This window comes from Elephas maximus, chromosome 1 (genome assembly GCF_024166365.1).
Source record: "Elephas maximus indicus isolate mEleMax1 chromosome 1, mEleMax1 primary haplotype, whole genome shotgun sequence".
Lineage (NCBI taxonomy): Eukaryota > Metazoa > Chordata > Mammalia > Proboscidea > Elephantidae > Elephas > Elephas maximus.
In genome coordinates this window covers 29,911,378-29,939,040 of record NC_064819.1, presented here as the reverse complement: position 1 = coordinate 29,939,040, position 27,663 = coordinate 29,911,378, and the positions used below count along the sequence as shown (strand labels likewise).

Genomic DNA, 27,663 nt, shown 5'->3' with positions numbered 1-27,663 from the left:
AAAGTGCTATCAGAAAGCTAAATGTGTTGCCGAAATGTAAGCTTTTTATAACTTCACCTCAATTTCTGAAGAAATGTCTAATTAGTCTCTAACTCCTTGAGAAGATACACAATATCGATTAGTTTATAGAAAGGAACTATGAAGGCCTAGGAATTATTCCCTTAAGAAGGCAGCTGCTTTTTCTCATGTCCAAGTAAACTCCCTCAGAGAGGGCCGGCCCATGTAATGGACACGCGGAGACATGTCGACCAGAGAAACAAGCCCTGGAAGGCTGAGAAACAATTTTCATGAGTTAGGAGGTTAGAGGATGATTTAGCCCCAAAGATTTTTCTCCTAAAGGTTGATTTTATCGGTGTGGTTTATCTTCAAACAAACACATAAAATTAAGGATAAATCCCTTAAGTTCGGCTTTTACACAGCTACAGAGCAGAAACTAATTTTCAAATTAAATACACGAGCAACAAAACAATAACCAAATTAGCCACATTAATTGAATGTGAAAATGATGCTGTTTTTAGAGAGTTAATTGCTGCTTGAAACCTGACCACAGTGCTCACTGCCACAGTACAGATTCTTTCCAGTCTGTCAGCCCAGAAGGCTTTAAATGAGCATTTTTATAACAACATAAAACAGCCACGTAATGTGAAAATTTTCGGCAAACCAGAGGTTGTGTCTCTACAATCCACAAATCTATGAAATCAGAAATTAATCAGAAATTAATTTTTAATTCTATTCTGTTGTACGTAAATTATTCACAACACTTAATCCTACATTTCTGGTATAACTAAGCAGCAAACGCAGTTGTAAAAACAATGCCTCTAAAAACGCTTTTAAAATAAGGTCATGATGAAACAGGGAACATGTATGGTGGAAGAAACATCTTTAAGCCTAGAAGTAATTTGGTAATTCAACCCTCCCTGTCCCCATTGCCATCAAGTCGATTCCAACTCATAGTGACCCTACCACATCCTAAACACCTGTTAAACCAATAAACAACTTGCAGTAAGTCCTTACCTTCAGTAACTTTAAAATAAGCAGGTAGAAACACATACAACCACAGTTGCGTGTATCTTTCAAAGTAGGACATATGAAAAGTGAGAATAGAATCAATTGCTATGCCATGACATCAAAACACCAAAAGTGGCTCAGAAAATACATATGACTTGTTACACTGGGAGGTAAATCTGTAACAGAATCTAGACACTTCATAACCTCTATGCTACTAAACTTTACAAATCTACTTCCATTTCTCACTCTTGGTAACAAACTGTACCACCTCAGACTCGGATACAAAGTATCTGGCCAGAGAAGAACTGCCTACCTTCGGCCAATCTGTTGACTCACTTCTTTTGTGGGTCAGAAGAGAAAATGTTTTGGTTTACACGTTTCCAAAGAGAGGGCGGCAGCTCTTGTTTTTCTTATTTTGCTTTTTGTTGTTTATTAGACCTTTTCTTTCAAGTTTCTGCTCAGCTAGAATAACAAAGTACAGAGGAATTTTTCCTTAAACTGGTTTTCACTTATACATAGAATATGGGTCATTGAGATTATTCCTGAAAGAGAGAAACCCATTGCCATCAAATTGATTCCAAATCATAGCAACCCTACGGGACAGAGTAGAGCTGTCCCATAGGGTTTCCGAGGAGCGGCTGGTGGATTTGAACTGCTGACCTTTTGGTTAGCAGCCATCGCTCTCCATAGTTCTTAACTACTGTGCCACCAGGGCTCACATTAAAAAACCAAACCCACTCCCGTTGAGTCAATTCGGACTCATAGTGACCCTACAGGACAGAGTAGAAGTGCCCCATAGAGTTTCCAAGGAGCGCCTGGCAGATTTGAACTGCCAACCTCGTGGTTAGCAGCCGTAGCGCGTAACCACTACGCCACCAGGGTTTCCCGGCTCACATTGAGGCTCACATTAGCTACTCATTAAACGTTAGTTTTCTTCCAAACCCTGGGAGACTCTGAATTCCCTAAAAGGACAGGCTGCCCTTACTCTTGTTTTTATCACCCAACAGATCTAGCACTGTGCTTGGCAGATAAAAGGTGCTCAATAAATAAGTCTAACTTTCATGCATGGGACATATAAAAACGAAAAACCCAGCCATCTAGCTAATTCTGACTCACAGCGACCATATAGAATTTCCAAGGCTATAAATCTTTACAGCAGCAGACTGCCCCATCCTTCTCCCTCAGCGCCCCCTGGTGGTTTTGAACCACCAACGTTTCGGTTAGCACTTTACCCACTTTACCTACTGTGCCACCAGGGCTCCCTATGACACACAAAAAACCAAATCTGTTGCCATTCAGTCGATTCGGACTCATAGCGACCCTATAGAGGTCTGTACGTAATGGGAGGGTCTCTTCCAGAGTTGTCCCATGTCCCCACAGAGGCACGGGGACAGTGCGTGCCCTATAAAGACACTAGAGGTATAAAGGAAGGTGTCTTATTTTACCCAAATACAGAGAGGCACAGGGTCTGCAAGACCCATGATGCCAGTTTACAAGGGATGAGAAGACGTTACCAGAATAAATGGGGTGTAGAGTTCCAGTCAACTCAGGTTTCTACATTTTATAGTGAAACAGAAATTGGTTCTGTCATGGCTGAGGGAGATAGCTTCTTAAATGGAAACTGCTGAGGTCACTTACTTCTGAGTATTTTGCAACACGAATATGAGAATAAAAATGTTATATTGCATTTATAACCTACAGTCCTTTCTTTCTGAGCGTAAAGTAATTCACTTTTTTATTTCTCCTCACTCGTAATAAATGTTAAAACATTTACTTTTGGAAGTAGATCACCAGGCCTTTCTTCCCAGGTATCTTTGGGTAGATTCAAACTGCCAACTTTTTGGTTAGTAGCTGAGCGTTTAACTGTCTGTGCCACACAGGGGCTCCTGTGATCACAGCCGTTGTTGCTGGGTGCCATCGTTCGATTTTGACATGCAGAGACCCCACGTGGCACAGAAGAACTGCCCCACAGGGTTTTCTAGGTTGTAATCTTTATGGGAGCAGATCATCAGGTCTTTCTCCTGCAGAGGTGCTGGGTGGGTTCAAACCGCCAGCCTTTCAGTTAGCAGCCAAGCATTTGACCGCTGCACCACCAGGTCACAGTCAGCAGAAGAAATGCATAGTGGTGGGGGCACCAGTGATGGTCAGGGGTTTCTGCTGCTGAATTCTTCAATTAACTCAGTTAAAGTGGATCTGCTCAACCTCTCTACACTTCTGGTCTTAACAGCTTCCCCACACGTCCCTTTACTGTTGGCATCTTGTCCTTCTCTCAATGAACGGGGTAACTCCGGTGAACGTCCAGAAGCCTTTGGAACTGAACCCTGGGCCCTGCCCTCTGGCCGTCACTGTCACTGCTGGCCAGGTGTCTACAGGGACTGTAATGACAATTATGATAATGTAGTTGCCAATGCTACAACGTATTATGTTATCTCTCATTCTCACAATGACTCTGTAAGTATTACCTCCACTTGACAAATTAGTAAACTAGGGTTCAGGGAGGTTCAGTCAATGACCCAAAGTCATGTAGCAAATGAACATAAGTGACAAAGCTAGAACTCAGTTTCAGGTTTATCTCACCGTAATGACCGTGTTCCTTCCACACTCACTGCCCTCTGTAGTATCTGCGTGATCATAATAGGTTATCCAAACAACATTCTTAAGAAAGGAAGAGAGAAAGAAACTACACACACGTGAAAAATCTCTTACTAGCACTTAAGACAATACCAAAAAGCCAGTTTTGTTTTTTTAATGACTACGCTCACATCCCACACGTCTGTCAGTTTGTGTACTATGGGGCCTTGTGTGTTGCTGTGATGCTGGAAGCTATGCTCTTGGTATTCAGATACCAGCAGGATCACCCATGGTGGACAGATTTCAGTTGAACTTCCAGACTAAGACAGGTTAGGAAAAGGGACCTGGTGATCTACTTCTGAAAAAAATTAGCCAGTGAAAACCTTATGAATAGCAGTAGAACGCTGCCAGAAGATGTGCCGCTCAGGCTGGAAGGCACTCATGTCCCTGGAGAAGACCATCATGCTTGGTAACGAGTCGGCGAAAAAGAGGAAGACCCTCAACGAGATGGATTGACACAGTGGCTGCAACAATGGGCTCAAACATAACAATGACTGTGAGGAAGGCAGAGGACCAGACAGTGTTTTGTTCTGTGGTACACAGGGTCACTATGAGTCAGAAGCAACTTGATGGCACCTAACAACAACAATAGAAGTAACAAAACCTCATGCATCATCATTGCTAATAACTACTAGCATGTCACAGCTTCACGAGGACCGGTTTTTGTGTTTTGCTCACTGCTGAAGGCTCAGCATCTAGAACAGGACCTGGCACAATTAGGTATTCAACAACTATTTGTTTAATGAATAACAAAAAATGTATGCTGACAAAAAATTGCTTACATCATTAAAAGTGCCATGCTTTGCACGACAGGCATTCTATAAGTCTCTTTGAAGTCAGAACCTGAATAAGAGTAGAATATGTACAAGAATGAATGAACCAAACACTGGTTCCCGCCATAATGAGAGGAAGAACAAATTCACAGGAAGAAATATATATATATATATAAACCATATAATATCTAAACTGTTTTAACGAGAAAGTTGAAATACAAAAAAAAAAAAAATCGCTTTTAGATTTGTAATAAAATGTATGAAACAGTGCAGATACACAGTGTTTGCTGAGCGACTCCCGAATACAGCATGTCAGCTCAGGGAAGATCATCAGGGATAAACAGTATAGACCACGGAGTCCCTCTCCCCAGCACAATCTTCCAAAGAGCTCATTGAACAAGAGAGGTGCTCAACCTGTAGGTTAAGATGTCTTTGGAGAGTTAACTCACAAGTAAAGGAACTTTTTAAGGAACAGCAGTGGTTGGAGGTCTTAGATTATGGAGAAGAGTGAGGAACACTAATGGCCGTGACGATGTCTTCCAGGCTCAAAAAGAATCTAAAGCCAATTACTGCAGCAATCACTGTACCCGAATCGGACCCTGCGCTTTTGGGAGGTGTTTCTGTCAAAAGAGCCAGATACGATCATCTGCTTTTAAAAAATAAAACGGTATCTCTGGTTACAAGTTAAATAGAAAAGGAAAACATGAGACTAAAGGGGCACACCAGCCCAGGGGCAAGGACTAGAAGGCAGGAGGGGACAGGAAAGCTGGTAATAGGGAACCCAGGGTTGAGAAGGGAGAGTGTTGACATATCATGGGGTTGCTGCCCAATGTCATAGAACAATGTGTGTACTGTTTAATGAGAAACTCATTTGTCCTGTAAACCTTCATCTAAAGTACAATAAAAATAAAGGAAAAACAAAAAAAAAAAGTTAAAGAGAGGGGAAAACAGAGAAAAAGGAAAGTGGAAAAAACATTAATATAAACTGGGAGAAATTCTGTCAATTCATGCTGCTGTTACAAACTCATGAGGACCCAAAATTAAAAGACAGAAATGTTAGTGGTAATAACATGCTCACAGCATTTTGTCTGTTTGTAAAACAAGCAACATGCTTAGAACTTGATCTAAGAAGGTTCCTTCCATACAGTAGAGACTATAAGACACCTCCAAGCGTTCTTTTGGGAACGTGGCCTGGAATACTGCCAAGTACATTCCCCTTACAACATGACGTGCATTCTGACTCCTCTGACTTCATGACTGTTTCATCTTCCTACATTCTCTGTACCAGTGATGAACGTAATTAAATCCACGGGTATGGAAACAGACGTGCCAAATCAAGGACTAACCCAACAAGTGAACAGGTAAGCTTGTAGTAACTGAAGTAAAGCTACAAATTTTCAGGTTTCATGAAGTATTTGGAGAAGCTGAAATTAATACAAAGAATGGCTTAGAAAATGAAACTAATCAGACCGCATTCTGTTTAGCAAACAGTCATCAGGGAGTCTGAGAGCTTTCTGCCTCCTTTTCTGAAAACGAAGGGTTTTATATCTGATTAACCTTGTGAAGGGCATCAAGTCCAGGAAACCTAACTTTCCTTGTTTTATGATAATGTTGATGGTTTCTTCAGTTTTTCCACTTCATGGAAAACAGATACCTAGACGCCTGGTTGAAGTGGAACAGGAGGGCCCAGAACAGATCACCCTCACCATGAACTTCCCAGGCGCTTCCATCAAACCCTATCTCACACTATCAGTGTAGGATATTGAATCACGTAACCACAAATAACATTGTCTGAGTTTCATCATTTAATAGAATATTCATTGAGTGCGCTCCATATTGATCACAAATTATTTTTTTATTCAATTGCTTATTCCTTTTTAACAAAAGCTTCCTAAGTATATAAGCTTGCCCCTTAAAGTATTATATTTTTGAGAAATTCAATGACTGAATGACATTAGTGAATAGAATATCATTCTGACACCTTTATTCAAAGTAAAGGGATATCCAAAAGATAGCTGTAGATAGAGTGGAAGACTTCTCTAGGAGGATCATACACAGATCTATGATTCTGTTTACAGTGAATCCAAAGCTAAATCCAGAAGTTAATTACAGTGATCACAGCCTGAAAATAAAATATGAAGAAAAACATCACAGTTTGAGCCTTAATTTCACATGCACAATTTGGAATGTGTATCAATTCTAAAAGGAAAGTTCACGAGCTGCTAAAAATTGCTAATAATTCTTTGTTATTTAAATCAGGTTTGATATTGCTAACAGAAGTTTATAAAATAATAAAAACACCTTCCAGGTAGATTCGCTGTCAGTTAACATCAAATTACAGAGAATTATAATAAATGCCTTGGTTATTCGACATTATCTCAAACCAAGCAACAAGACCAAGACAAAACTTTATTCTGATAATAGTTGTAATAGACGCATTAGTTCTTAAACAACTGCCTGGGGCAAATCAAAAAGCCATTATAAATCACATCAGAGGGTATCTGCTGACTGTGTCAAAAATTTTTTTAAAAAACTAACACCTTCAAAAATTACAATAAAATTAATTACTCTAACACCAGGACAGAAGAAGAGGAAGAGTCTACAATTTATGCTGTTCTCTGAAAGCTGAGAAATCATAATTCTATAATAATTACATGGTAACACATATAAAATGTTCAATTTTTAAAAAGCTAGTTTACCAATTGTATATTCCCTGAATGTAAATACTGGGAAGCACCAGACAAGCCTAATTTAAGGGACAGTCTACAAACTAACTGGCCAAAACTTTTAAAGTTTTCATGTTAAAGGTGACTAAGGAGACATAATGCAACATAAATCCGTTGTCATCGAGTCGACTCTGACTCATAGCGATCCTACAGGATAGTGTAGACCTGTCCCACAGGTTTCCAAGGCTATAATCTTTACAGAAGCAGGCTGCCATATCTTTCTTCTGAAGAGTGGCTGGTAGGTTTGAACTGTCGACCTTTTTAGGTTAGCTGCTGAGCTCTTTAAAGTGTTGAAGAGCAAAGATGCCACCTTGAAGACTAAGGTGCGCCTGACCCAAGCCATGGTATTTTCAATCGCATCATATACATGTGAAAGCTGGACAACGAATAAGGAAGACCAAAGAATTGACGCTTTTGAATTGTGGTGCTGGTGAAGAATACTGAATATACCATGGACTGCCAAAAGAACAAACAAATCTGTCTCAGAAGAAGTACAACCAGAATGCTTCTTAGAAGCAAGGATGGCAAGACTGCATCTTACGTACTTTGGACATGTTGTCAGGAGGGATCAGTCCCTGGAGAAGGACAAGGTCAGTGGAAAAGAGGATGACCCTCAACGAGGTTGACTGACACAGTGGCTGCAACAATGAGCTCAAGCATAACAACGATTGTAAGGATGTCGCAGAACTGGGCAGTGTTTAGTTCTGTTGTACATAGGGTCGCTACGAGTCGGAAGTGACTCGACGGCACCTAACAACAACAGCTGAGCTCTTAACCACTGTGCCACCAGGATTCCTTAAATGCAACATACGATCCTGAATTAGATTCTGACCAGAATAAGTGCATTAATGGAACAATTGGGGAAATTTGAATAAAGTCTATCGATTAGATCAGGGGTCAGGCAAACTTTTGTGTAAAGAGCAAGGTAGTAAATACTTTCAGATCTGTGGGTCAAATAAGGTCTCTATTGCATATTCCTCCTTTAGAAAAAAAAAACAAACCTTAAAACTTTTGTTGTTGTGTGCCCTCCAGTCAATTTTTCACTCATAGCAACTGTATAGGACAGAGTAGAACTGCCCCACAGGGTTTCCAAGGCTGTAATCTTTATGGAAGCAGACTGCCACATCTTTCTTCCACGGCATGGCTGGTGGGGTTTGAACCACCGATCTTTTGGTTAGTAGCTGAGCCCTTAACCACTGCATCACCAGGGCTCCTTCTGACAGTGAATAAACCAAAACAAAACCAAACCTGTTGCCATCAAGTTGATTCCAACTAATAGCTACCCTATACAGCAAAGAACTGCTCCACAGGATTCCCAAGGAGCTGCTGGTGGATTCTACCTGCCAACATTTGGTTAGCAGTCGAGCTTTTAACCGTTGCACCACCAAAGCTCCAACCCTTTACAAATGTAGAATCCATTCTGAACTTACAGGTCTTACAAAACAGGCAGGAGGCTTGATTTTGATACTCATGCCTGGGAAATTTAACATGAATATTAAGGGAATCTGGGAGAAGAATATATGAGAAAGGACACTATTTTGCCACCATTTTCTAAGTCTGAAATTATTTCACAATGTAAAGTTAAATACAAGTTAAATAATAAAGTGCAGTTCCTGATTAGATCACTCCATGACCAACAAAGAACCTAATAACAATGAAAACGTGTATGGCTTTCCACCACCCTGAGGATAATCTCTAACCTCTCTACGCTCCAATGGCACTGACCTTCTCTCAATTCCTTGAAACCACCAATCTTCTTTCCTCTCTAAGGATCTTCATGCATCCTCTCCCCCTGTATGCAACGCTCTTTCCCTTACATAGTTCCTGCTGATAATTCAGCTCGCAAGTCAGGCATCACTTTCTCAAAAAAGCCTTCCCCCTTCCCCTGCCCTTGCCTCTGTAATATACTCAAAGCGGCCTGTGTCTTTCCTTCTTAACAGAAATGGTAGTTGGAATTAAATACTTAATTGTGTAACAAGCTGTTTAATGTCTGTTTCCTCTACTAGAATGTAATCTCAGAGAGAGCAGGAATCATGGCTGTCTTGTTCATTGCTATATTCCCAGTGCCTAGCTCAGGGCTTTGTACCTAGCGGTTACTCAAAAGTGTCAGATGGGTGGCTAGAGGGAGGGAGCAGACCTCTTCAGTGTACCTGTAGTAGGGAGAGCGAGGACAAAGAGGCAGACGTTAGAGTCGAACCAAGTAAAAATTTAAGAAATAACTTGTTAATGATTTATACTGTCCAAAGACAGGACCAGTAGCTTTCTAAGAGAGTGAATTCCAATCTCTCTAGAGGCTGACCACCATCTTGGAAAAAGGTGTAGAAAGGATTCTAAGTAATAAGGTAGGCTCAGATGGTTTTTAAGTTTCTCCAATTTTATAATCCTGTTAATATTATTCACAAGCAGTTAGACCCTCACATGTTATACTAGTTAATGTGTTCACAGGATCATGACCATACCTCTAAAAACACTTTATAAAAAAGCCACTCTCAAATGTAGATAGAGCAACATAACTAACAAAATAAACACTGTGCCATTTAACAAAATTAACAATAAGAGAATCACAAACTTCTCAAAATCTGCCTGGGGCAAAAGGTGGCAGGGCAAGTATAGTAAAAGTATAGTTGTGAATAATATTAACAAGATGATAAAATTGGAGAAACTTAAAAGCCATCTGAGACTAACTTATTACTGAGAATCTTTCTACATCTCTTTTCAAAAGTATAAGTTACATATGATGAAAGGCAGATATTTTGACAACAAATATCATAACAATATTGGTAGTCTGTTCAATCTACTTAACTCCTAATTAAAAAGGCAATACGTTTAGACTTGTCCTGTTACCAAAATATTTACATTCAAACAAACGAAAATGATAACACACTTGTTCATGTCACTCTGAATTAAGAGCAGATGGTAGAGCAGTAAATAATACGACATTCAAATACTAAAGCCTATATTACAATAAACCAATTACCCATAAATAGCATTTCCACTTTAGTTATACAATGAGAGTTAAACACCCACTGAGATTTTGGCTTAGAGACAGTCTCAAAATGAGCAGCTAAAGTCTTCTTTGGTGTGCCTGCTTAGATACAATCCTTTGATTAAGGTAAATTGATATTACTTCAAAAAACAAAAAACAAACTTTTTCCTATTTTTTTCCTAAGAAATCATATCAATTATATAACAAAATGATCCTATAAAAATATTTTTCTCACATTTCGGCTAAAAAATCAACATATTTAAAAAATGGTTTCTCAAGATAAGTTATAAAATTAAACCTTTTTTCATACAATCTTTAAATTCACATATATGTGTGAATTATATGTCCATCCGTCCATCTATCCATCCAAGATCTGACCTCTAAAAGGGGCTAAATGCAATAGCATCTCAGTAGAAGTAAGCATACCCAAAGCCCATATAACGGTTTCTGTACCATTCCTCACTAAAAGGAACCCAGGTTCCTTAGAAAAAATGGCTGATTTCTGTACTGGAGCAGGCAAATTACTAGGTAAGCCTGGACCCCCTTGTTGTGCCAGAAAGCAAGGGAAGTACTCAAAAATGACAGTGACATGTCAAAAGAATACAGAAGCCAGCTTGAAAAAAAGGCTGTCACTGGCCAAATTTAAATCAATTTGAGCTTCAAAAAGAATTATGATGCTGGATTGTAACACACTAAATTAAAAAAGAATCAGTCTGTCCATTGTAATACTTAAAGAATGCAGGGAGAGAAGAAAAACCACTTGTTTTATAGAAGACTATCAGTAAATGGTAGAAAGAATGACAGAATTGAAAACTATTTTGCAAACACCAGTATAGTAAGCAAGTTAGGCAAGGATCCTTGGTAACCTCTAAAACCACTCAGTTAAAGCTTGCTGGAGAACAGGATACTCAGTCTCAAGGTATCACCCCACAGATTACTTAGTAAAAGCAGAGGGAAAACTGTCCTTAACAATGGAGAGATTTCAGCAACAGTGGAACAACCTGACATTCTGTGCCTTCTCACATAATGCAATACACACAGGATACAGTATCACCTAGGTACGGTCATGTACCGTATAACATCCGTTCAGGCAACGTCTGATCACATATATGTCTGTGATCTAGCATGTGCCCGTGGAGGATACCCACAGCCAGACTTGTTAGCAAACCCACCCGACCGCCCCCTACCTGTGGGAGCAGGCCCAAGGTCAGCAGGCATCAGGGCCCTGGCCAGGGTGGGGGAGCCGGGTCACCAAGAGAGCACCCCTGCTGCCCAGGCCTGTGCCCACAGCCTCCTGACTGTGACCCATATGTTCACTCAAAGTCCAAATCACATAACATCCTATTTCACAGAACGTATCGTGGAGTTTAAACCACGTGTGACTGTAATAACTCGACCAAAAAAAAAAAAAATTAACCTAAATCTAATAATGATGAAACAATTAGGAAAATTTAGGATATGTGGTATTCTACGGGACAATTAACCTGGACTCTTCAAAAACGACAATGCCATCAAAAACAAAAGTGTAAGGGTTGTTCTAGAATGATTAAAGGAAACCAAGGTGATATAACAATGAGATGCAATGTATGAATTTTGATTGGATCCTGAATTGAAAAAAAAAAGAGCTATAAAAAGTATTTTTGGACAGTTAAGGAAATTGTATATTAGATGATATTACTGAATTAATATTATCTTAGTTTTTTTTTTTTTTAGGTTAGGTGTAATGATGTATTGTGGTTACATAGGAAAACATCTTCATTTTTAAGAAAGGCATGTTGAAATATTTAGATGATGTCAGGAAATATTTAGAAGTGTCATGATGTCTGCAACTTACTTTTAAATGGTTCAGAAAACAAGTGAATGTCTGTGTGAGAAGAGCGAAAGACAATGAGTCCAAAACAATTTTCCCACAAAATAACATTATTACAGTCTTAGTGGGTAGTACAGTGTGTTTATTTCGTTAGTTTGTTAAAATGAGATACAGAGAAATCAGTGCATCGCTATTACACCAAAACAACCGGTTTTAAATAGACAAATAAGCAGCAGAGAGATCAAAGACTTGGTCCTGAATGGGCTGTTTGGGGACACTGTGCAGACACAGCTGGACAGGTGTATACCATGCTGCCGGCACTCCACAGGTATCACACCTTTTTGGCAGTGTACTTTCAGAATACTGTTCAACGTCAGCAAATTCAGGAAGAAGCCAACAAAAAGGACAAGAGCAAAGCAAAATAAATCCGGCAAACCGCAGTCAGTTGCAATGACTACAATTAAGTCGGCTTTGTCCAAGATTCTAGCAGTCAGGACTCCTCTATTAGTTAGCACTTTTGTCATTTTTCTGTATAAAATCAGTATTCCAACTGATGATGAAGGATCCTGACAAAACTTCTAAATCATCAAGATGAAATATGTTCAGCTTAACATACTGCAAGTTTTGTGATATTCTAATTCTTTGACACTTGGTAACCCATGTTTGATACACACGAGAGTCCTCTATTAACTAGCATACTTGATTGGCCAGAGCTACTCCTTGCTTAACAACGGTGGAAAACAGGAAGTCTCACAACATGCAACGTCCATGATAAGAAGCAGACAATGATCAACAGTAACTATTACAATACAGACCTTGCAACAATGAGAGCCTATTGGTTTCCTCAGGCAGCCGTAACAAAGTACCACAAATTGGGTGGCTTAAAAGAACAGAAATGTACCGTCTTACAGTTCTGGCACCTAGTAATCTAATTCAGGGTGTTGGCAGGGCCATGCTCTCCCCAACGATTCTGGGGGAAGATCCCTTCTTGCCTCTCCCAGCTTCTGGCACCCCCAGGCGTTACGTGGCTCATAGCTGCAGGGTAGTTCCATCACATGGCTGCCTTTTCTGTGTCACTTGTCTTTCATAAGGACACCACGCAGATGGGATGAGGACCTATACTACTCCAGTATGATCTCATGTTAACTGATAACATCTTAAAAAATCCTATTTCCAGAGAAGGTCACATTCACAGATACCGGGAATTAGGACTTCAACATATCTTTTTGGGGGGAAACAATTCAATACATAACAAAGGGCAATAAAAACACCATATGCCGTGGGTTATATACTTTTGTGCATGGCCTTTCCCACCCAGGTGATTGTGTGATAGGGTAACTGTGGCCTACCAAGGTGATTGGTCAATTTTGACTTAAAAGAGGGCCAATTCCAGAGCAGAAAGGTGAGCCAACCACCACCAAAGCAGGAGAGACCCGCAGGAGACAGGGCAGTGGGCACATAGAGCGATGAAGCTGAGTGCCTTTGGGCAGAGACTGAGGGCCAGGGAGAAGTCTATGCCTAACCCACGAATTTGGGACTTGCCAGCCTCCACAACCACGTAAGCCATTTCCTTTACATGGTTTGTGAGTTCTGTCAGATGTTGCAGCAAATTTGGGAACCCAAAGACACAAGGGAGAGTAACGAGGGGAGAGGGAGCAGTTGATGTTAGAGATGATGGAATAGTTAGACATTTGGGATGTCTTTAACCTCCACCTCACAGGAACCAGGGTTGTGCTGATCCTTATAAAAGAAATTACCCATTTACCATACAACTTACTATTCAAAATGTGTATGTCTACTATATTTGTTGTTTTTAAGTAACTGAGCAGATTAGTATGGTCACAAAGTGAACTTCAAATGAGCCAGACATTAGTAGAAGCGGGAAGCTGAAGTTGGAGTTGGGGACACTGACAATCACAATACTATGAGGCTGGTACTGTTGCTACCCTCAAATAAAAACCAGGATTCTGAAGGACAGAGAGATTAAGTAACTTCCCCCAAAGCCACACAGCCAGTAAAGGGGCAGAGCCAGGATTCAAACACAAAGTCCAACTCGAGAGCCTGCTCTCAAGATGACAACGACGACATCCAGTGTTTCCACTGTTCTTACAGGACATAACAGTGATGGCATCCTCACCAAACATCTGCACTGAGCACTTGCTTTTATCATGTCCTTTAATCCTCTTGGATCCCTGGCGGTGCAGCGGTTAAGCGCTGGGCTGCTAACCAAAAGGTTGGTAGTTCAAATCCACCAGCCGCTCCTTAGAAACCCTATTGAGCACTTCTACTCTGTCCTACAGGGTCGCTGTGAGTCAAATTGACTTGATGGCAACAGGTTTGGTTTAATTTTGGTAAATCCTCTTAAAACCCTGTGAGTGTGATTTTTATCACTACTTTTTCAGAAGAGGGAATTGAAGCTGGTAGAGGTTGAGTAACCTGTCCAACAAGTGGAAAAGCCAGGATTCAAAGGCAGGTATGTCTGACTCAGGAGCCCTGGTGGTGCAATGGTTAAGCACTCCAGTGCTAACTGAAAGGTTGGCAGTTTGAACCCATCTGCTGCTCTGCGGGAGGAAGATGCGGGAGTCTGCTTCTTCAAAGGTTACAGCCTTGGAAACCCTATGGCGCTGTTCTACTCCATCAAAGGAGCCCTGGTGGTGAGGTGATTAAGCGCTCAGTTGCTAACTGAAAGGCCAGCAGTTCTAACCCACTGTGGGAGAAAGATGTGGCAGTCTGCCTCTGTAAAGATTACAGCCTTGGAAACCCTATGGGGCAGTTCTACTCTGTCCTGTAGGGTCACTATGAGTTGGAATCGACTCGATGGCAATGGGTTTGGGTTTTTTTAGTGTCTGACTCCACAGCTCTCATTCTGTCTAGGACTACACTCCACCTTCCATGTTCTGTGTACAAACTATTCCTTATTTTCCAAGAAAGCGCATCTTCCACTAGACAACTTCTTGTTGACCATGAGTTTTTATATTTATTTGGACTGCATAACACTAAACTTCTTTGAAAATATTTTCTGTAATTAACGAGAGTCTATAATACGAGAGAACCAACTGAGATAAAGTGAGGGTTTTGTAATGCAGGAAATCATCAAACAAAGCCCCTCTAAAGACACTTGGTTCAAACACCTACCGTCAACAGGCTTGGCAGCCCAGCAACAGTTAACGGTGCCTGTAACAGAAAACCTAACAAAAAAGGCTCGCACCAGTTAGGGATTAACTGAGATTACGACACAAGTGAAGCTTCCTGTCATACAAATACATTATCAGATGTTTTAAACAAGATTTTTATTAATCCACTAGTTCATCAAAATCACAAGCTTACTTTTACACGAGCTCAACCCAAGTCCCATTCTAAGCATTGACCAGTGATCAGTCGGGGAGGAGGGTCCCTGTACTTGTTAGAAGAGGAATGATTTCCTTCTACTTAGCAGGGAATAAAGGAGCCCACCAACCAAAAGGTTGGCGGTTCGAACCCGCTCTGCAAGAAAAAGACCTGACGATCTGCTTCTAGAAAGATTATACCCTAGGAAACCCTATGGGGCAGTTCTACTCTGGCACACATGGGGTCGCTGTGAGTCGGAAGCGACTCAATGGCACCCAACAACAACAGCAGCAGCAGTGGGGAACGGAAAGGCAGATATTGCAGTTATAGGGCGGCAACCTTCAAAAAAAGACTATTTGGAAGAGGCCTGGGTTTGTCCAGTGAAGTGTTAAGAACCTATCATTTGGATGAACCTTTTTCTAACTACCGACGCGTACCACTGTCTTATTACAGAGGCTCTGATTTTCTCCTCCTGGTGGCCATGTGACCAAGTCCCAGCAAATGGGATGTTAGCAGCAATGGTGTGTGTGTGTGTGTGTATGTGTGGAGGGGAGGGGAGGGTTCCTCCTCTTCCTTTCCTGCTTGCTGGGTTACATGTTTTTTAAAAAGCACAGTTTTGTCGATTTCACAACCACCCTGAAAATGTTCATAATGCATGTAACTGTCCTTCACATAAAATCAGAAACCATTCTCGTGTGACTAATTTACTTAACTTCTGCTTGTTCCGAAAAGGATTCAAAACAGCTGAAATCATTCTCACTTTACCTTGAGTGGAACCAAGAGACCCACAGCCGTGGTTGCCAGTCGGTTTTTTAGGATTCTGACGTACTTACACCATCCGCAGCCAGAGCTACTCTGTGTCACCTTCGGCAAGCTTCCTAACCTAAAAACTGAGGATAGTAACAGTATCTATTCTGTAAAGTTGTTGTGAGGCTTAAGTGATCTGATATATGCAACAACAACAACTTAGAACCTTGCCTACATAAAAGCATTACGTGTGTTTTTTTTGTTGTTGTTATGGCTGAAGCTGATGTGTGTCTATGATGGAAGCACCAGCTGCACGGAAACACACTTACCAGCTTTCCTTATCTCTGGAAATGCTGAGGAAGGAGCTTGTCCTCTTAACATCTGTATCCTCTTCAACCACCAGACACGGTCAGGACCCTCATTCATGGAAAAAAGCTTCAGCTGACTCCTCCACTCAAACTATCGCTCCATTTTTTTTTTTTTCTAGTTTTCCCTGTCAAGCTTCTTGAATAAACTTTCCTACCTATTGTCGTTGATATGACTGAAATGGCCCATAGGCAAACCCCGGCTGGCATTACCCCGGGGAAGTCAGGACTTGGTTTGATGAGTTTCCCCAGAGTTGTGTAGAAGCACAGAAACAAAACAAGCAGGATAATACAAACACCACAGTGCTGATGGATTTACTAACGGTGAAAAGTGTATTTGCCCTAAGGTCCCGAGGTCTGAAGTCTCTGAACAGTTCTTTCCTTCCTTATAGACAACTCATAAATAGGAAGCCAAATTGTAGCCAGAAGCTTGCTGGGACAGTCCAGCCCTAGGGGACCATATGTAAAAGGCTACACCACCTTCTCTAAAAGTCCCAAAAAAACACTTCCAAATTCTGTCTCTCCAACTCTCGTTTTTCTGTATTTCCCTGTTGCCCATCTACATTTTGCTGTGACAGTCTTTCTTTAGCTATGCTAATATCTATTCGGCTACACCGATTCCCACTCTTCCTGCTTTCAACCTGAAAGAGACATCTTTAGGGTGTCTCCTGCATAAAACCGAGCTCATCTACTGTGTGATTTTATGAAGCCAGCGCTGAGTTCTGCTGGTGGCACCTACGTTATACCACGTACACCCACTCCCGTCACCTTCTAATCACTTTCTCTTAACCCTTAACTTGGATTTCATCTCCTGCCACATCCAGTGACTCTTTACGGTTCTTATTCTTCTGGATTTTACTGATGTAGTGGACACAATTTGCCAACCATTTCTTAAAAGCTTTCCCGTCACTGGCTTTAATGGAAACAAGCTCAGCTGGTTTTACTCAAATTTTAAATTGCTCTGTAGTATCTATAGTGGCATAGTGGTTAACAGCTATGGCTGCTAACCAAAAGGTCAGTAGTTCAAATCCACCAGCCACTCCTTGGAAAGCCCATGGGGCAGTTCTACTCTGTCCTACGGGTCGCTATGAGTCAGAATCGACTCGACGACAACGGGTACGGTACATGTTGTACCTATAGTGGTTAAGAGTTCAGGTCTTACACTTGAGAATATGTGGGCAACTCCTGTCTGGTGGCGATATGAGAAGGCAGAGGGGGACAGGAGCTGGTTGAATGGAATGGGGAATACAGGGTGGAGAGGAGGAATGTGCTGTCTCATTAGGGGGAGAGCAGCTGGGAGTACACAGCAGGGTGTGTATGGCTTTTTGTATGAGAGACTGACTTGATTTGTAAACTTTGACCTAAAGCACAATAAATTAATTAAAAAGAGTTCAGGTCTTAGAATCAGACAGACCTGGATACAAACCCAGCCTCTGCTCCTTACTAGCCCTGTGCCCATGGTTAAGTACTTCCCTAAGCCTTTTTCCACATCTGTAAAATGGACCTAATGGCATAATTGGCTACTAAGTGTTTCGCATAATGAGCATACTCTGGCACAAAGTAATCAATCACTCAATAAATATTAACTATTATTTCCGTGTCCTAATTCTCAGCTCTTGGCAAGCCACTCTTCTACATTCACTGCCTTGAAGAATTCACTCTCTCAACTAGCTTTGACCGATACTGCAATTAATTTATTCCCTAAGTTACTGTTACAAATCTCCAGTAATTAAGGAAATCACTAATTGTATATTTCACTAATACATAAGAATTAACCTGCTAAAAACTGGTCTCATCTTCTTCTTAGTCTTTCCTGAAACACTCATTTCCCTTGGCTTCTGCAATACCGCACAGAGATTTTTCTCCTCTGACCATCTCTTCTTAGCCTCCTCTGCCAGCTCGTCCTCCTATACATGCAGACTCTAAGCGCTGGTGTTTTACAGTGAAACCTAAAAGCTTTCTTCTTTTCTCACACTATCATCTCTCCCTTGGCGATCTCAGTCCTCCTCATGGCTACTACTGTAACCCATACATAAGGAAATGACTTCCATATTGCCTCTAGTCCAGACCTCACCCCTGAGTTCTACATCCCTATATCCCACTGCATACCGACATCACCTCAGGATGACAAAGACAGCTTAAACTCAATACATTCAAAATGGAACTCATGATCTTCCTCCCAAACCTAGTCCTTTTACAGAGTTTGTTGTTAATGAATGGGATCAGCATTCTTCTAAGTTGCGTGACGCAAAATTCTAGAAGTTATCCTTAATCTTCTTTTTCCTCCCTCTCCAAGTCTAATCCTACAGATCTCACTTCCCATGTATCTCTCAAATCCAACTCCACCTCTAACACCCTGGTGCAAGCTGCCATCATCTCTCTCCTCCAGTTGCCATTGAGTCGATTCTGACTCACGGTGATCCCATGTGTTGCAGAGTAGAACTGTGCAGTGTAGGGTTTCCAAGGCTGTAACATTATGGAAACAGATCGCCAGGCCTTTCTTCCCAGGATGAGTTTGAACAGTCAACTTTCTGGTTGGTAGTCTAGTGCTTAACCATTTGCGCTACTCCATCTGTCCTCCAGACCACAGTAATAGCTCTTAACTGGTCTCCCACATCCATTCTCTCCAGACACAGCTGGAGCATATCACTCTCTAACTTAACCCTTTCATGAGCTTTGTGCTGTCTGGCCCTTGCCTGCCTTAACTGCTGCCATTCAGCCCCTCAGTCTCTCCACTCCAGCCAGACACCCCCACCCCATCTTGCAGTTCCTCAAGCTTGCCCCACTCCCACCTGCCTCAGGTACTCCAGTCACTGTCTCCTCTCTGCCTGGAAGGCTCTTCCCTCTCCACTATCTTTCCCTCTCCTTTGCCTACTTAATCCCTATGCATCCTTCGGATCAAATGTCATTTCCCTAGGAAAGCCTGACTGAATCAGATCCCCTTGTGATACATCAACAGAACATATTACAGTTTTCCTCCCTGACATCATCCTCGAAAATGTGCCATTACTTGTGGAAACAACCAAAATGTCCATCAACAGATGAAAGGATAAAAATGTGATATATATATATATATATATATACATACAATGGAATATTACTCAGCCATAAAGAGAAATGAAGTCCTGATGCACGCCACAACATGGACGAATCTTGAAAACATTACACTGAGTGAAATAAGTCAGTCACAAAAAGACAAATATTGTGTGATCTCACATGAAATAAGCAAATATATAGAAACCAAAGGTTATTAGTAATTACTGGGAATAGGAGGGAGGGCAGACAGAAGAGTTTCTACTTAAGGAACACCGGGTTTATGTTAACGGTGGTAGAATAATCTGGAAAAGGATAGCAATAATGGTTGCACAGTATAAAGCAAAGAAAGTCACTGAATTATACATGTAGAAATTGTTGAACTGGAAAAATAAAAAATCTGCCATTACCTAAATACACTAACGCCCCTTAATAATGCGTACATACTTTATATGTCTTTGGGGAACATGTGTGTATTTTTCAGCCTTCTTTATTTCATAAGGTTATAAATACCATAAGTTTACGATCAGCCGTATGAGGCTGAACTTCCTTAATTTGTTCGGAATTTACCTCCTTCAAGCATAGAGGTAAAAAGCCCCTATCTTAGCATATTCAGATTTGGTGAACAAGCTGATAGTTTTCTCACCCACATCGCTTGTGATTTTTAAGGGGTACAGAAATAAATACTGCACAGATCATGCCCTGAGACTGTGCTTAAAGGGCATGGTCCAGCTGTCCTCACATTTGCATTCCTAGTTTCTGTAACAATGACTCATAGAAAGAAGCTGCTTGATATACATTTAACTGAACAGGGAGGGAATTCTACTTAGGACCGATGTTGTAATCTTCATGAATGCAAAAAGAAAGCAGGATGTCTCCAAAATGTTAACTCTCCTTCTTTTCAAGAAAAATTTGGGCTGAAAAACTTAGAATTGAGGTCCAATATAGGTGAGGAGACTGGGACAGAGCACCTTGCTGTAAAGGAATTCAAGCTCCTGGTGAATGGGATCACGGGATCACTGCCAGTGGAGGAAGTATGGTGACTCAGAGGGCTGCCAAAGACTAGAAAGAGCAAATAAACGTAAGCCTGATTTTTTAAGACATGGAAAACACTGCCAACGACAGTCCAGCGTACTTGACGTCAATCCTTTTCTAAATTCAGAATTTTTTTTTGAGAGAGTGTGTATAGATCATAACTTAAAAAGTAGTAGTAGAAATAGTGTCAGTAGAATTTCAACAAGGTATCTTTTTTTTTTTTTTTATCTGACTAGGTTTTCGTCACACTCATACGGGTAAGATAAATATAAGATGGTTTTTTTAATAGTACAATTAGGTGGCTAAGTAACTGTTTGAACAACCAGAACTGACAAATGCTCATTGACAGCTTGCTATCACCTAAAGAGCCGGTCTGCCAGCCAGCTTCAGGACTTCATGGCCTTCTGCCCAGCCATTTTTACCAATGACATGAAGATGCAGAAGGTTACTGGACTGCTACTGGCATCCAGCGTGTGGCTGACATGAACCAATAGGGAATAACTAATTGTGTATATGAAGACAGAGCCAGGATCTAAAAAGACAATAATGCAGAAATATGGGCTAATTTTAATAAAATTAAATAGAGGAAAAATATCTAGGGGTTCAGGATGGATGAATGGATGGACAGACGATGTTAGGTGCCACTGAGTCAATTTTGACTCTTAGCGACCCCGTGAGACAGAGTAGAGCTGCCCTTGGCTGTAAGCTTTCCGGGAGCAGATCACCAGGTCTTTTCCCCACAGAGCCACTGGGTAGGTTTGAACCACCAACCTTTTGGTTGGCAGCTGAGCACTTAACCCTTGCACCATCAGCACTCCATATATAGATATACAGATGTACAGACATATAGAACTGTGAAATGGGAAAGCTGTGGTTTAGTTGCCACGTATGTAAAAAATTTAAAAAAGATAGCCTGATGGCTTCAGTTAAGAGCTCGCTGAGTACAATCTGACAGCAGCAATTTCAGTATGATGTGACGTGGGAATCAGAAAAACTAAGGTAATGCTGGCTGCAGCCACAGTGGTATCTCAAACATGGGAGGTAGAGATCCTGCTCACCTCTGGACTGATCAGACCACAAATGAAACCCTGCGTAGCTTTCCAGGGGTGGCAGTCATCAAAGGATCATAACCAAATTGGCACGTGTTCAGAATGACCAGGGTGCTTAGGAGTCTGGACATTTTCACACAAGGATGGGTAGAAGGGAATAAAAAATACAGATAGGTAAATAGGACACAATGAGGCCTTGGGAGGAACACAATGACTATCTTCAGTCATTAAACAAACAAATTTCAAACTTAGCTGTGGGTGCTAACCAAAAAGTCAGCAGTTCAAATCCACCAGGTGCTCCTTGGAAACCCAATGGGGCAGTTCTGCTCTGTCCTATAGGGTTGCTATGAGTTGGAATCAACTCGACCTCAACGGGGTTTGGGTTTGGGCCAGACATTGCGACCGCAGATACAGACAGAAGATAGCTCATGTCCACAAGAAATTCAGATGTGTATCTGAAAAGTTGAAACAGCCATGATCTAAACATGGATTCAATTGTTCTACATGCTTTTGTAAGGTTGAAATAGGACTAGGGGAAGAAGTTAGAAAGTAATCAATTTCCGCTCCATATAAGGAACCGTATTTTGAGTCAAAGCAGTTTAATGATGAAAAAAGTCACCTGAAAAGACTACAAAGTTCCTACCAGTAATAGTGTGCTAAGAGGGAATACCGCTGAAATAAGGCAGGCAATGACCTGGACCATCTTCAGTGTCCCTCACATTTCTGCTAGGATTCTGTACTTCCCTGGGAAATGGACTCTCGCAGGATTTCCCCTGAGTACTTCAGCATCCCAGGTTTCCTACAGTTGCTGCTTCCAACTTCCTACCCTGTCCCTGATTAAGCAATGCTTCATAATTGGCAACAAATGTGAGAGCAATAGGACTAAAGAGAATTAGGAAGAAACTGACCCATCAGCAGACGGAACTGAAAAAAATCAATACTCTTCCATGTGCCTTGAATTTTTTAAAGAAAATGTAAAAATTCTCTACCTTCTCATTCATAAATACAATAAAAAATATTCAATTCTGTTCAATTACTGTAAGTCAGGATTCGTTATGTACTGTATCTCTGCTGGGAACCATGTTTTCTAACCAACAAGGAAAAAAAAAATTTAACATAAGGTCACTTAAAGGATTTGTGCCCTAAATAAGCACTCCAAAAAAACCCCTATTACAAGGTTATATGGAAACTAAGTTTATAATACATTTCTAAAAGAAATGATTCATCAGGTATGGCAGGCCAAATACCATGAACTAATCAAATTCTGGAATTCTGATTAAATGGCAACTTAAGCTTTAATCCATTTTAAAACCACAAGCAGCATGACCAGAGAAAGGCCCTAGACCATTTAGTTGTAGCTTTTATAAATTGCTTTAAGATTATCTGAGCTTGCCTTTCATTTATTTCAGTGTGTAATTTTAAAACAGTCTCATATATCGGCCTTACACGCTGCAGCTGCCTGCTGAAGGAGTTCGCCCTCCCAAACTGTTAATAACTTTTTGGAAGCAACCCATCTCACTCGAGCGTTTTCTGCATTTGGATGCAACAAACGGGCCACGCACGATTCGATTTCCAAGAGCTCGCTCTTAAAGAGCAGCCCAGAAAGACAGAAGTCAGGGAGAAAATTTAAACAGCAGCTCAGAAAGACAGAAGTCAGGGAGAAAATTTAAACAGCAGCTCAGAAAGACAGAAGTCAGGGAGAAAATTTAAACAGCAGCTCAGAAAGACAAAAGCGGGAAAGAAAAGGAGCACCGTTCCCCCACCGGCCCTGAAGACTTCCTCTAGGGCTGTCATCAACCCCAAGGGCTTGCTAGCCTTTCAAACCCAAAACCCACTGCCGTGCAGTCGATTCTGACTCACAGGGACGCTCTAGGAGAGCAGAACGGCCCCATAGGTTTCCAAGCCTGTGTATCTTTATGGAAGCTGACTGCCACATCTTTCTTCCGCGGAGTCGTTGGTGGGTTCCAACCTACCACCTGGTTGGCAATCGAGCGCTTTAACCACTGCACCACCCGTTAAAAAGACAAGATTCCAGTTTCCCGGGACGCGGACTCTCCCCTTTGCAGAAGTGGCTATGGCTGCAGTGCCCCTGGGGGTTTCGGCTCGTTGCCACGGCGGCGGCGCGAACCCGCGGTCCCAGCCTGCGGCAGAGCCCCCGCCGAGCCCGGACCCCGGGGCGCGAGGCAGGGGACGCGGCCGACTTACAGTGACACCATCCTAGGTGACAGCACCAGTGCAGCTTGAAGCACTTGCCATGGCTGTGCGTGGCACAGATGGAGAGCCCGTCGCACGGCTGGAAATCGGGTCTGCGGGCGGCGCAGCTCCGCGCCAGGGCCTGCGCCTCGTCCACTTTCTCGCTCTTCCAGCCCCGCTCGGCCGCTGCCGCCGCCGCCGCCGCCGCCGCACTCATGTCCTCGCCCTCCGCGCGGAGCCCAGAGCCGAAGCCCGGGAGGAGCCGCGTCTGACGGGCAGGGAGCCCAGCCGGCTGCGGCCGCGGTGCTGCCCGGGAGCGCGACGGCCCAGGCTGGCGGAGGAGGCGGGCGGGGCGCTGCGACCGCGGGCCGGGCCTGCAGCCGCCGCCCTCCCTCGCTGCCTCCCGCCGCCGCCGCCGCCGCCGCCGCCGCCGCCGCCGCGCCCCCTCGCGCACGCGCACGCGCTCGCCAGGCGCCCCGGCAGGCGCCACGCGTCCCTGGGCCGGGCTGCCTCTCCACAGGCCCAGCCGGAGCGCCGTCGTCGGCGTGCTTCGGGTCACCGCGAGTCTCACACCTCCTCACACAGGCCCCGGTGGGGCGGGCGCACTGGGGGCTCCGTGGTCACACGCACGCCGGCTTACACGCGCGCTTCCCACACACGCTTCCCTCCGAGCTAGGCCGTCTCGAGGACTGACACACGCGTCCACGCGGTCCTCGCGGGTGTGTACACGGACTGACACGTCCATGCGCTCCCCGTGGGCGTGCACACTGGGCTGACACACAACGTCCACGCGCTCCTCGAGGGCGTGCACACCGGGCTGACACACAGGTCCATGCGCCCCTCGGCGGGTGTGTACACGGACTGACACGTCCATGCGCTCCCCGTGGGCGTGCACACGGGGCTGACACCCGTCCACGCGCTCCGCGGCGGGTGTGCACACCGAGTCCACGCCCACCCGCGCCTGGCAGGGCGCTGGTCTGCGCGCACCTCCTAGCGAGGTGTCCTCTCATGGCGTCTCCACACGCACTTCACATTTCCCCCAACACGCCTCCCACGGCTGCGCAGGGACCCTCGGGTGCGCACATGCTCGCACGCGCCCACAACCCCAGGATTGCCTCCCACACGGAGAGTGGCCAGAGCGCGGTAGAGCCCACGCCGCCAGGCCTCCTGTGACCCCAGCTCCGCGCGCAAGTAGCTACCGCCGCCGGCCACCCCGCGCTAGGCCCAGGCCGGAGTCACCCCAGCTGAATGGGACAGCAAGCAGGCTGGGTGCCGTGGGGTGGGTGCGTGCGTGCGTGCGTGTGTGTGTGTGTAATATGCACGTGTGGTGCTTGGAACTGGTGTGTGGAGTGTATGTGTGCATAGTTCGGTGTGTGCATCTGTAATTTGGGGGGTGTGTGTATAGTTTGGGGTATCTGTGTGTGTAGTTTGGTGTGTGTCTAGTTTTCATGTGTGCACATGATGTATGTATGTGTGCTGTGTATGATTATTATACGGAGTATTTGTTACGGATATGTGTGTTCGTGGAACTCTTGTGGCACAGTGTTAAGAGCTGGCTGCTAGCCAAAAGGTCAGCAGCTTGAATCCTCTGAAACCCTGCGGGGCAGTTATCTGTCCTGTATGGGGCAGTTCTACTCTGTCCTGTAGGGTTGCTGTGAGCCAGAATGGACTTGGACTGCAATGGGTTTGTGTGTGTGTGTCTGTGTGTGTGTGTGTGTGTGTAATTTGGTGTGTTGTTAGATGTGTGCGTGGTACATGTGGTATGTGTAGTGTAGGTGGAGTGTGTGTGGGGGTGTGTATATGTGTATGTGGTATGGGTGTGTAGTTGACTGTGTGTGGTGTATATGACTTGTGTGGTATGTGTGGTACACGGTCTATGGGTGGGTATGGTTTTTAGGTGGAGTGTGTATGGTGATCTGTGTGGTGCATGTGGTTGGGTGCGATGTATGCATGTGTACACGGTGCGTGGGTGGTTATGGTTGTTAGGTGGAGTGTGTGTGGTGATCTCTATGGTATGTGTGTGGTTGGGTGTGATGTACATGTGTGTACACGGTGTCTGGGTGGGTATGATTGTCATGTGGAGTGTGTGTATGGTGATGTGTGTGGTATGTGTGCAGTTGGGTGTGATGTACGTGTGTGTACACAGTGCATGGGTGGGTGTGATATGTGGAATGTGTGTATGGTGATCTGTGTGGTTGGATGTAATGTACGTGTGTGTACACAGTGTGTGGATGGGCATGGTTGTCATGTGACGTGTATATGGTGGTGTGTGTGTATGGTGGTGTGTGTGGTATGTGTGTGGTTGGGTGTTATGTATGCATGTGTACACAGTGTGTGGGTGGGCATGGTTGTCATGTGCAGTGTGTGTATGGTGATCTGTGTGGTATGTGTGTGGTTGGGTGTGATGTGCATGTGTGTACATGGTGTGTGGGTGGGCATGGTTGTCATGTGGACTGTGTGTATGGTGATGTGTGTGGTTGGGTGTGATGTACATGCGTGTACATGGTGCGTGGGTAGGTATGAGTGTCATGTGGAGTGTGTGGTGATCTGTGTGGTTGGGTGTGATGTATGCATGTGTACACGGTGCGTGGGTGGGCATGGTTGTCAAGTGGAGTGTGTGTATGGTGATGTGTGTGGTATGTGTGTGGCAGTGCGGTAAGTGCGTATGTCCAGTGTGTGTAGTATATATGGATATAGTTGGGTGTGTGTTGTACATGTTTGCATGGACACACAAGCAGGACTTATGTTTGCCTGGGACTCTGTGTGTGTGTTCGTGTTAAAGCCTGTCTCGGCCAGCGGGTCTGAGGAGCGTGGCTGGTGGCTGTGGCTCCCCCACACAATCGACTTGCATTCTTCCCTCCTGGGGGCAAGTTGCTCCAAATAGATTTTCCATGCCAGGCTGCGCTGCAGAGAACCCACCCCAGACTGGATTTGGTAAAGAGAAAACAAACCATTTGCTCCCAGGAGCACTGCTGGGAATTCGTGTTTTCCTGCAACAAGGCTAGAACCCAGCCTTGAACAGAGAAAAGGAGCGAGGGACCCCTCATTTTTTGCCAGCGTTTTTCAGAGCAGAGCAAAATGCCTGTAATTATCAAGGTTCAGGAAATAACAACAAAGCCCTTTCAGTACAGATGCTGTGTGAGAACAGGCTTACGCCTGGGTCCACTTTCTCCGTGACTTTATTCCCTTCCTGCTTTGCGTTGACAACGGAATGGTCGTGGTTTTGAAATAACAAAATTCATCTCCAAGCAAGAGAATCCTCACTGCCATAAGCCATCTTTCAGGATTCTCCTTTTTATTTAACCTTGGCTTGAGAAGGGAAACGTAACTTCCACATACCTAACTGATCGCAAAGAAATCTTCACCTATCAGGGGTTTGAGAGAGACTCAATGTGATCACAAAAGTATTTTCAAGGAAGGCTTGAATCAGAATCACAAAACATGGTTTCCCCAGGTAACCTAACACTGAAGCAGTTGTAAGTGGGAAGCGTCGTCTCTTCAGCCCCAGTCCTGACAAAACAAACCCTGAAGCACGTTCCTGACTCACAAAGTCTACCCTTTCCGTTGGTTATTTTAATCTGCCTCACCTCAGCATAACGTGAGGAAGAGGAAGAGAAAACTTCTCAAAAAAAAATTTTTATTGTGCTTTAAGTAAAAGTTTACAAGTCAGTCTCATACAAAAATTTATATACACCTTGCTATATACCCCTAGTTGCTCTCCCCCTAATGAGACAGCACACTCCTCCTCTGCACCCTGTGTTCCCCGTGACCATCCAGCTTCTGTCCCCCTCTGCCCTCTCATCTCCCCTCCAGACAGGAGCTGCCCACATAGTCTCATGTGTCTACTTGAGCCAGAAGCTCACTCCTCACCAGTATCATTTTCTATCCCATTGTCCAGTCCAATCCCTGTCTGAAGAGTTGGCTTCGGGAATGGTTCCAGTCTTGGGCTAACAGAAGGTCTGGGGACCATGACCACCAGG

General features: G+C 43.5%; 1 protein-coding gene across 1 annotated transcript in view; it reads right to left on the bottom strand.

The window, feature by feature from the left end:
• Positions 1-24,067, bottom strand: part of C1H3orf70 (chromosome 1 C3orf70 homolog) — an 81,746-nt gene extending 57,679 nt beyond the window's left edge. The window contains exon 1 of the mRNA XM_049881281.1: positions 23,696-24,067. Coding sequence (XP_049737238.1) covers positions 23,696-23,900 — 205 coding nt within the window. The 5' untranslated portion in view covers positions 23,901-24,067. The remainder of the gene's footprint in view (positions 1-23,695) is intronic.
• Positions 24,068-27,663: the final 3,596 nt, after the last annotated feature.